This window comes from Frankliniella occidentalis, unplaced genomic scaffold (assembly GCF_000697945.3).
Source record: "Frankliniella occidentalis isolate FOCC.00 unplaced genomic scaffold, Focc_3.1 Scaffold283, whole genome shotgun sequence".
NCBI lineage: Eukaryota > Metazoa > Arthropoda > Insecta > Thysanoptera > Thripidae > Frankliniella > Frankliniella occidentalis.
This window is the reverse complement of record NW_026267409.1, coordinates 76,027-86,252: the sequence shown is the minus strand read 5'-3', so window position 1 is coordinate 86,252 and position 10,226 is coordinate 76,027. Positions and strand designations below refer to the sequence as shown.

General features: G+C 39.0%; 3 protein-coding genes across 3 annotated transcripts in view; 2 read left to right on the top strand and 1 right to left on the bottom strand.

The window, feature by feature from the left end:
- Positions 1-5,448, top strand: part of LOC113204915 (uncharacterized) — a 9,031-nt gene extending 3,583 nt beyond the window's left edge. Inside the window, exons 8-14 of the mRNA XM_052273565.1 lie at positions 9-89; positions 167-234; positions 317-493; positions 593-800; positions 891-1,160; positions 1,272-1,496; positions 1,606-5,448. Of these exons, the coding sequence (XP_052129525.1) occupies positions 9-89; positions 167-234; positions 317-493; positions 593-800; positions 891-1,160; positions 1,272-1,496; positions 1,606-2,358 (1,782 nt within the window). The 3' untranslated portion in view covers positions 2,359-5,448. The remainder of the gene's footprint in view (positions 1-8; positions 90-166; positions 235-316; positions 494-592; positions 801-890; positions 1,161-1,271; positions 1,497-1,605) is intronic.
- LOC113204902 (outer dynein arm-docking complex subunit 3) lies at positions 5,448-8,777 on the bottom strand. Its single transcript, XM_026420279.2, has 11 exons — positions 8,107-8,777; positions 7,919-8,040; positions 7,683-7,835; positions 7,510-7,614; positions 7,265-7,444; positions 6,909-7,024; positions 6,602-6,789; positions 6,363-6,540; positions 6,140-6,284; positions 5,796-6,047; positions 5,448-5,707 (listed from the first exon to the last, which is right to left on the bottom strand). Exons 1-11 carry the CDS (start codon positions 8,192-8,194, stop codon positions 5,462-5,464), a joined length of 1,773 nt encoding a protein of 590 aa, XP_026276064.1. The 5' UTR covers positions 8,195-8,777; the 3' UTR covers positions 5,448-5,461.
- A 135-nt stretch (positions 8,778-8,912) lies between these two features.
- LOC127750897 (neurogenic locus Notch protein-like) overlaps positions 8,913-10,226 on the top strand; it is a gene marked incomplete at its 3' end in the record, with an annotated part of 74,579 nt that continues 73,265 nt past the window's right edge. Inside the window, exon 1 of the mRNA XM_052273569.1 lies at positions 8,913-9,336. Coding sequence (XP_052129529.1) covers positions 9,261-9,336 — 76 coding nt within the window. The remainder of the gene's footprint in view (positions 9,337-10,226) is intronic.

The window sequence follows — 10,226 nt, the reverse complement described above, 5'->3', positions numbered from 1 at the left end:
TATTTAAGAAGAAAAAGTACTTCGATCTGGATAGTGAAATTATACCTTATGTTAAAAACAATTGGTTTTACCTTCAAATACCAGCTCAGGTTTGTGTTACATCACATAATCACATCTTTAATCAATCTTACCTATGGGTGGTCTAATTTGCTTCTTTTATTTTTAGTTGGTGAAATGTAGCGATTCTGAACTGAGGCGGATAATTTTGAAGATGCTTGAAGATAACTCAACCAAGTAATATTCTAGTTTCATTATCTATCTATCTATTTGATATTAATTCTCCATGAATAGTTTAAAAACGTTTTTCTTCAAACAGGAGTTGCAGATTCAAATCTGGAAAAGAACTTAAAACAAGGAAACGAATTTGGGGCTTAAGAATTGGTGTGCCTCCCAAGCGAATTCCTTTTTCTCTTCCTCCTGTGCGTCCATTAACAGATGATGCTGTCAAAACATGGTGGAAGAAGTGCCATATTACTTTCAGAGCGCCTTTGGAGTAAGCCTTTATTTTTTCATATTAAATATTCTGTAGCAATATTGCATTTTGCCTGTCTTTTCTTAATTTTGTTTTCTTTTTAATTCGTTTTCATTTTAGCTCCAAATATCTAATGAGAGGTGATTTTGTTTTGCAACCAAATGGCTGCATGACAAGTTTTGACTATGGGTTAATGATTGGACAAGCTCCAAATTCACTACAAAAAATTTCTAGAAACTTAAGAGGGGTTGCTATTGGCATTCACAATCTAGATGCTAGTATTATTCGCAATATATTTTCTTCATCAATACCGGTAAATGGAGGGCAGGTAAATAAATTTACTGAAAGAAGATTTTTTTTATACACAGTGAATTAATTGCAATGCAATTTTAATGGAACATTACCTATCTGCTTTTAGGCTTGTTTGACAACTGAGGCATTTACTGGTTATGCTAAAAAATCATCTGCCCTATGTGCGTCTAACCGATTAGCTCTTCAAGAATCTTTACGTCGAAATAAGCGCTCACGCAATAGGATTTCTCCCAGAAGTAAAGCACTTGGAAAGAAGGATCTTTGTGGTGGTGATCAAAGTGATGAAGTGCAAGAGAACAGCAGTCAGGATGGTTATGAATCACTTGACAGCCAAACAAGCTACTCTCAGGATGAAAATTACCTTTCATCAAATGCTGTGAGTTTATTTCACATCTAAAAGAAAATAAATCAATTTTCATTTTGCTTCTTTCTGTGTTGTTTGTTCTCTCATTTTGGAAAGTTTTAATCAATGACAATTTGTTACCAGGAGAGTCTTGATGCAGATGATTGTAGCCAAGATGGTTATGACTCAAGTGGAGAGGAGAGTGAGGCTGGAACCCTGGAAAGTGCTTCCACCTCCGCTCCTGATGAAGATAGCATAGATGTATTCAAGCCAATAAGCAACGCGGAGGAAAAAGAGGTTAGTGAAGCCAAAGAAATCCGTGAAGTTCAAAACATTGAGGAAAAACAACTGGCTACAAATCATGATCAGGTTAGTTAATTGTCTTAATAATGCTGTAATTCAGCAGACGCCATTGTGTGTTTGTATGTATACACCTCCTGATTATAAAAAAATAACTAAGATGCATTTATATTTTCAGGAAAACAATGTGCCATGTACAGACTATCAATTGCTTGTTGGGACCCCACTTTTGTCAGAGACAATTTTGTCTGAGACAAATTTGTCTGAGACAATGGACACTCCACAAACTGCATCACCTGCTACTGATTCAGTGTTTCCATCAATATCTTCCACACCAGCTGATACTGAAGTTGATGAGGATTCTGCAGGTCCTTCTGAGCCACGTGCTCCATTACCAACAATTGCTGATCTAATAGGTGCGCCAATAGTATTAGACAAGGAGACGCAGCCAGATGCTATTTTAATACCTTCTTTGCCTCGATTAACGGCTGTAATCAAAGAACCGCCACCAGCTCGAGCTGTTAAACGAAAGTTAAGTGAAAAAGATATTAAAATTGTTAATGGACAAGTTAAACAAAGACGCAGGTTTAGGCGCGCTCAATCAAATCAAACTTTGGGAACCAAAACTGTTCACTTGGATTCTGGGGAAAAGTTAGAAAAACGTATTGTAGGTGGCAAGCTTCTAAGAAGTCCCCACAAACCAGCCATTCCAGAAACTACAACAGATGTTAGCATTCCACAAGGTGAATCATCATCGTCATCACCTTTTGTGAAACCTGAAGAAATGTCAGTGTCTGATGTTAAAAGAAATATAAAATCTATATTTAATGCTCGCAACCGAATTGCTGCTGGTGAAAAGTTCGTAATTAAAGGTAGAAGAGTTACAGCAGATGGTGTTGAGTATCTAATACAGTGGGACTATACAATATAGGTAATCTGTTGCGCAATCTCACTTCACGAGACTATCCAAAGTTTAGATTCATAGGTACTTAGTTATAAAATGTGATATAAGAGTTTATACTCTGTTTTGGTTAGAAACCCATTTGCACCTACAAAAAACAATCAGTCATTCTATTTTGTCCAACTTGTTAACTAGCAAATCATTCCTGTAAGTATCTTTCAATGGATTTTGAAATTTTTCATTGTCTGTTAACCACGCAAAGCGTCTTATTGTGTTACATATGTTTCCTAAATCAACTTAAAGTTGTGTGACAATTCCACCTATAGGTAAAGTGTCAAAATGTGTCTGCCATACCTAAGAATTTCTATCAGAAATGAAATGATAGATGATATTGGATATCAGTTTAAAAAATTCAATTAATTTTTCTATTTTAACTGTGATTTTATGACTGAGCATATGTACTTTAAAGTACCTACCTATATGGATATTCATATTTGCTCACCTTTTTACCCAACTCAATTGATTTCTCATTAATCAAGGTTTTCTTTTTAGATCATCTGTCATTCTATACTTTTCTGGCTTAATTTGATCATAACATGAATATCAATAATAAAATGTTGAACTGCCAATAATTGTTTCCTCATCTTGATTTATTTCAAGTGATGACCTTTTTTTTCATTGAGTTGTAGAATCCAGGACGTTCTGGGGTAGAGGCTTTAAATTTGTTGTATCTACAATGGAACAGAAAAACTTTTAATGGGACTTCAACTTCCTGACAACAGTTATGTCTTTTGTAATGTCTGACTGTGATATCATGTCAAAGAGCTAGTGGAGATATATGGAATGAGCTGTTTAGTACAACTTAAAAAGATTGCAACTTAAAAAAGATTTATTTTACCTAGCTGCAGATTTTAGGGCCCTTAACTTGTTAAAGAGGGAGAAGTAGAATTATTTTTGAATCCATGTGCAGCACACTTTTTACCTTTGGTATGGATGTATAGATGGACTCTTGAAGATCCCTATGAAAAGTTGTTGCAATGTTTTGGGAGGTTACTATTCACCATGTTTCTTATTGTCTCTTCCTATTGTCCTCTTTCCTCATTGCTAATGTTTTATTTGAAAAGTATGGTGGTTGGTTTAGTAAATAGTTGCACATACTATTCTTAATGTGAGTTCCTCTGTTACCTAATATACTATCATTTAAAATTGGCAATCCGGAGTTAAGGCAGATGTGTTTGCCTCTAGTTCAAATTTTTGTAATTTACAATGTTTTTGATTGTTTGGCATATTGCTTGTAAATATGTTGTGTACCATAATATAATATTTACTAACCACTGCCGTAATTTGTTAGTTTTTCTAGTTTGCTGATTTTAAATGACATGCGGTGGGTCATAGGTAATCCATGTGAACTAAATTCTTAAGACGACTTTCCCACTGTAATATTGACATTTTAGGTGGGGAAATCAGGCGGATTGTTTATAATGTTATGCTTACTTTGTTGTAATTTTTTGTCCTAAAAAAGATTATCTGAAAGGCTGCAAACAGCATTTCAGTGAAGTGTTTTATACTGGGTTTTAAACACTAGCTTCTGCAAGACTTTAAGCACCACTTTGTGTTCATAGTGTGTTAAAACATGTATCGTGCAAATAGTGCTAGGATGTTGCAAGTTCAGAAAACCAACGAAATGTTTCTGCCTAGGTATTTCTTATCTTACTGACTTTCGACTCAACTATTTCTATTACGCCCATAATAAGGAAGAAAGGTTGTAGTAGAACAACCAGGTTCCCTGTTCTGACCCACTCATCAATTTTTTATTGTTTTAAGTACCCGTTCATCAACTGCCAGTTACATGTGCCAAAGGAGGACAAAAAGTCTGGTTCAAACATATGGTCTTACACATACTGTATTTATATAGTTAACCAGCTGTTGAGTAATCAGCACCAGACTATGGAGTCTGAAACCATAGGCAAAAGTTGTTAACTTACAACTACTAGCTAAATGATACATGACTAATTTTACTTAATGGGACCAAGTTTGTAAAAATATTTATAAAATAGTGTATAATTTATTTTTTTAACTTAGTAATACGATTAAAAGTTGAGTATTTTTGTGGGGTGGTTTTTTAAGTGTAGTGCGCTAACTGTACCATCATTTCATGATTTAGTCGGTTCATTAAAACAAAATTTACTGTAGCTAGTTGGTTCATGTTTTGAAGGCTACAGGAAGAGTACTCTATCTTAACGTCGAAAGGTTTTATGAGTGAAGGTGAAGTGTGAAAGGTAACACTGGCAACCACATTGATAATATTGTGGTTCATAAACAAGATTCCCTTTTTATTTCTGTGATATTGGTTGGGTTAAAAGACATTAACTCGGCTACTCCAAGTGAGATCAATCTGTGCAAGTTCAGGATATTGATTTTTTCTTGCTGTATTTTGTGTGCGTATCTGATGCTTGCAAATGACTGCTGCACTTCATTTATGAAAGAATGTGTGGAGTAAAATCTGGGAATTTTTTCTCTTTTCTTTGCTAAACAGGGTGCATTGCTAAAACTTCAATGTGTAATACTTTTATTTTTAAATGAGTGTTGTGTATTGTTTAAATAGATTGTTATGTTCTGTAAAAGTTGGCAATTTACTAAATGCAATTACAAGATAGGTACTTTTCTCTTTGATTGTCTTTGGCTGGTTAAGTATATGTAAGTGTAGGTCATACAGAAACTGTTGGGGGGCTAAATTTATGCTCTTAATGAAAAGTGTTGTAGAAACAAAATTTTTATGCTGTTGCAGTTTCTACTAATATTTTTGTATTCTGTGGGCTATTTATGATTGGCCTGACATTGTTTTCCTTCTATCAACCTAATTTTAAAATATTTAAGAAAATTTTACCATGGTTGTTCATAGTATCAATTCATAGCACACTAGTCTTTCTGTTTTTTGTTTTTTTAATTGCATATTAAACATGCCTCTGTAAATTACATTTGGTTCTCATTCTCCAGGATTTGAAACACCAGAACTCAGAAAACTTGAGGCCTGGTTATTTTTCTCATGCATATAATTATTTTTTTTTACTTTCCTGTGATGATAATACATTTTGTGAATATATGTAACTGTTTTAGACACCTATTATCTTTGTTATTTTCTGCTTTTTATTATTGAAACCCCTCTGAAAGCTTTCCTTCTTGATTTAGCGTCAACAATTAACTGAGCTTGTCTCTTCAGAAAGCTTCTTGTGGGACATTCCTCTTCCTCATCAGCTTCAGGGATTGTAGGTGCACTTGTTGAAGCAATGTCCTTTCTATTTGGAGCCACCCCACTCCCACTGAGAGCAGCTCCAGGTTTAGATGAAAACTGCCATAAGTCCTCTGGACAAGGGCCCTCCTAAAATAATGCAGGACAAATTAGTATTGCGTAATACATGGTACGGTATTCAGATTTTTATTTTTTTTACGATTATCTTGATTTTTACCTGAGGTGTAGGTTCTGCTGTTGTCATGACAGCTGTAGTGCGCTGAGTTGGCATCTGTGATGATACAACACTTAATGTATTGTCTGGAATTTCACCTGGCTCTTGAGTACCTTCATTCATCTGGTCAATCATTTCAGAGACAAGATTTGTCCGGGAGATAGTATTTTGGATTTTCTGCTCAAGGATGTTAAGGAAACTCTCAACCTCACGTAAGTCATCCGTGGTATCGGGGACTTTAACATCATCTATGATCTGTTGAAAATGAAACTGGTAGTCATACTGAAGAAAAACGTCCAGATGCATCCTACAAATTAATTTTTTAGGTAATTTGTGCTAGGCTCTACCTCAATTTTTGTGCTGATGCGATGTAGTATATCTCTGATATTTTGAAGTTGTTCTGACACAGACTTTATATTTTCTTCAAGCTTCAGAATTTCATCTTTTCTCTTTTTGATGTTGAGCTTCACTTGTTCCATTTCCTCCACATTGCTGAAACATATAATTCTCTGTGTAGAACAATCTGGTACAATCCAGGTACAGTCAGTAACTGAATAATTGATGACTTACACTTCTTTGTCTTTAACTTCAGCAAATTTAAACGCTTCCAACTGTGCCAACATAACTTCTTTACGTTTTTCCAATTTTTTCTTTTCATCTTCTGTGTTCTTCCTGAGGTAAGTGAGGCGAGATTTTGTTTCTTTCTGTCCAAGAAAACGTTGCAGCACTTCTTCTGTTTCTGACACTCCTGTAAAAGTTTCTGGAACTTAAGAAAATTCTAAAGCAGTCATAGCTTATACTTAAATTACCTGTTGCTTCTTTTAACTTCAGAAAGGCGTTCTCATAAAATTCCGTCTTGCGAGTACAATCATCTTCTGCAACTTGAGCTGAATCTGGTGTTCCATGGGAATCTTCTCGCTGTATGACAGGTCTCCCAGTGGGGAATATTCTTCTTTCAAGTTGTTCAAGGGCAGCTTTACGCTCCTCTACCCTCATCCTGTGTCAATGTAAACATCAACTTGCAGTTAATACTATGAGATTTACTTTATAATATTACTGTCAAGTTTTTTTTTTTTCCTTTATTTTTTTCCATCATGTTTTAAAGGAATCACCTACTTGAACTCATGCAGCTGTCTCTCCCTTGCCTTGCTTATACTCATAGCTGAAGCTTCTTGTCGCAGTAGCATTGACTTTGTTGAATCTCTCAACGAAAGAGCCTCACTATTTATATCCTGATAAGTAAATGTAAAGAATATTTTACTATTTATTCCTTGGAATTAAATTCGTAAAAATACTGATGTTTGAAAAGATGTGCATACCTTTCTATAAAAAAAGAGTGTGAAAGAAAAGAAAACAAACTAACACTACGCCTGAGATGGCTGTTCATGCAAAATAATAAGAGATGTGAGCAAAGTTTCGTGAAACTTGGTGCTTGTGCAAAATTGTAGCAACGTAGGAGAAAATTTGACAACCTCAAGATGCTTGATTTCATGTTCCTGTTTCACTATTACATCTTCCATGTTTCGCAAACTGCTTTCAAATTCAACACTGTCATCCAGAAGGCTTGCTCTAATGCTGAGGTACTTGCGTTTTACATGGTCAGCTTCCATCATGTTCATTTCAATTCGATGAATGTGGTTTTCCAAAGTATTCTGATAACGATCATCAACATTATTGTTGATATTTTTCAAAACCAAAGGAAGAAAAGAGAACTTACCCTCTCTTTTTGAGCTTCGGATTTATTTTTTATGAGCCGTGATTGTTGCTTCTTTTGCATAAGTTTTTTATACTCATCAGCCAGTGATTTCATTTTTTCTTGATGCTTTAAAATTTTTGCTTTAATTGCATGTAGTTTTAGTTCAAAATTTAACCCTCAATAATGAAGACTACCTGTTTAGACTGGTATCTTAGTAGATCCAACTTCTTCTTCAAATCTATTACTTTCAAATCCATAATTTCTACAGCATCCTCTTTTCTTTTCTCCCGAAGTGAGAATGTATCTTTGGGATTGTGACAGTATTTTTTAAGGACATTTCCATCGCACTAGAAACCAAAACTCACTTTAAAACGTAATAACATCAAAAAACGAATTTGTGTTTTCAAAATTCTGGACGCCTTCTGCTTACTCTAGGTGGCTGGCTCAGCTTTATTCGTAGTTCCTTCACTTCTTTTTTTAGAAGTCGGATTTTCTCTGCATTCCTTTTTTTCTCTGATTCACACTCTTCATAGTGTGCTTTTCTCTGACCCTCTGTAAAATTGATCAGTCAGTAATTTTATTGTTTTGGCAAACTTAACTTAGTGACAAGTTTTTCACCTGAGAGTTGAATTTTCTTCTTGAGCTCTATTATTTTTTTATTTGTGGCATTTAGATCATTTTCGTCAACGGGAGAAGAAAATGGCATTTTAAGTGGATTTTGCTAAAACTTTTAATAAACAGAATTGTAACGAGAGCATATGCATTCGCCGCTTCGCTACTAGATTAGCATAGCAACACAGTTCCCACTTAATAAACAACCGACTATATCCGAGCAACGCATCCTTGCGACGCATCGATCCTCGGGGAATGACAAATGGAACGCGACAGAGATCTCCTTCGTAATATGAAAATTATATTTTGTTCCGAATGAGGCAGCGAGTATATTAGAGCTCTCTCTTTATAAGCCATTTACGTGGCACAGTGGTAAAGCATATAAACTTGTCAAGTTGTGGAAAGCAAAACTGCCCAAACGGAACAGCAAGTGTTTGGTAGAACGCCCCAAACCCGAAGTACTGTAGGATCCGACCCGAAGTCACCCGAAGTCGTCCAGCGCTCCAGTCGGGAATGCGAATGAACCCTCCACCCCTTCCCCCGCAGAGCTCGGGCATCCCGGTGCAGCCGCTCCGCGCAAGAAAAGAGTCCGAACACGCTCTTCACTCCTTCTCTGCCAAAATATTTCGCAGCGTGATAAAGAGCACGGAAAGCCACCAGCTGTTTTCCAGGGAAGTTTTTCCAGCCACATCGCCTATGCGATACAGCGGCGGGAGACCCGGCCGGCTCGGCCGCGAACTTTCCCACAGTTGGAGCGCGGAGGGATACCAGCGCGGCGGACTACATCCTCGGGGACTGGAACAATGGTGGCCGGGCCCGAGCGAGCAGCGGCGAGAGCAGCTCCTCAGCTTGCGCCTGTCCGCGTCCCGGCGCGTATCGGCCGACCGTGAGGGCCGCGTCTGAGTGCGTTGTGTGTTTACCGCGATGAAGTGAATAGTGAGTTGTGTGTGTGTGTGTAATGTGTGAAGTGTTCGAACCTCAAATGTGTTACTCACGTGAATGTGGCAGTGTTTGCAAGAAGGTGGCGAGAAAGGAAACATCAGTGTTCAGTGTTTGCGTGTGTGGTGGTTTTTAATGTGATAAAAATAAATATTGGATGCGGTGTGTGAGTGGAACAAGATAATGTAAAGTGTTTACCTAAGTGGATACCGTACCCCGACATGAGGCCTGTGGATTACCTCCTGGTTTCTACCGCTTTGGTGCTGCTCCTTTGGAATAACGTCCCGGTCGTCCATGGTAAGTCTGGAGAACGATGCGTTGGGTCCGACGCTTTTGAGGTTAACAAGTGGTTGCCTCGCGCGTCGCGTACCCTGCGGCCGCTGACAGCCTGGTTTAACGGGCACTGTCGACAATTTGAACACGTTCAGGCGGTTCGGGTGACCTGCGCACTCGTCTTAAGGCCGTGTCTTAACCGTTAAGTCCCCAACAGAGGCCTTCAAGAGGCCGAGAGAACGTCGGTGTCTGTCATCACGGGTTCGATTGTCAGTGGCCTGTCAGCTACAGGAGCGCGGCCTCGCCGATCCGGAGTTGACAATGCCGGCTTGAAAACCTCGTGGTGCCCCTCGCGTTACAGTTGGGTGCAGTTAAGGCAGTTAAGGCCTCGGTGCAGCTGGGGTGCGTGGAGGAGGCTGTCAGCCGCGGGGGGGAGGAGACCGTGAGAAGCGAGTCCTAGCTGGGCGGGGGTGCGGGCGGGGGTGTGGGGTAGTCGAATAGTCAAATGGGATGGTTGTTGCCGGTACAACCTTTGGCGAAGGGGCGGGGGCGGGCCGTGTGTCATGGCCCTTACCATTCCGCCCGGCAGGTAGGCAACTCCGGGGGGGGGGGGGGCGTCTCGCCTGGAAGGTGATGGCGCAGCTCAAGTCTTCTACCTCCCCCTGCAACCCTTCAGGGCCACTCTCATTGGCATGGCACCGCGAGCGCGAGGGGTGGGTGTTTCTGTCGTTGTGGTAGCGACAAGCCGGGGGAGCGTTTTAGCCGGCAGCTAGTCGAGCGGGGCGAACTAGGTAAAGCATGCGATCTTAATTGTCTTGTCGACGGCTGACACAGTGGCGTTTCCATTTCGAGGGCCCTGCCGTTGTGATAACGCCGGCGAGGGGCTGTTGCGAGGGTCCGCCCCCTCCCCCCCC

Bases quoted from the DNA above. Each gene is read 5' to 3' on its own strand.
- LOC113204902 (XM_026420279.2), bottom strand. From the start codon at position 8,194: ATGCCATTTTCTTCTCCCGTTGACGAAAATGATCTAAATGCCACAAAT. The intron at 7,445-7,509 runs GTAAGTTCTCTT...GATCGTTATCAG, and splicing joins CCGAAGCTCAAAAAGAGAGG to AATACTTTGGAAAACCACAT. The intron at 6,541-6,601 runs GTAATTTAAGTA...AAACTTTTACAG, and splicing joins GAAGTTAAAAGAAGCAACAG to GAGTGTCAGAAACAGAAGAA.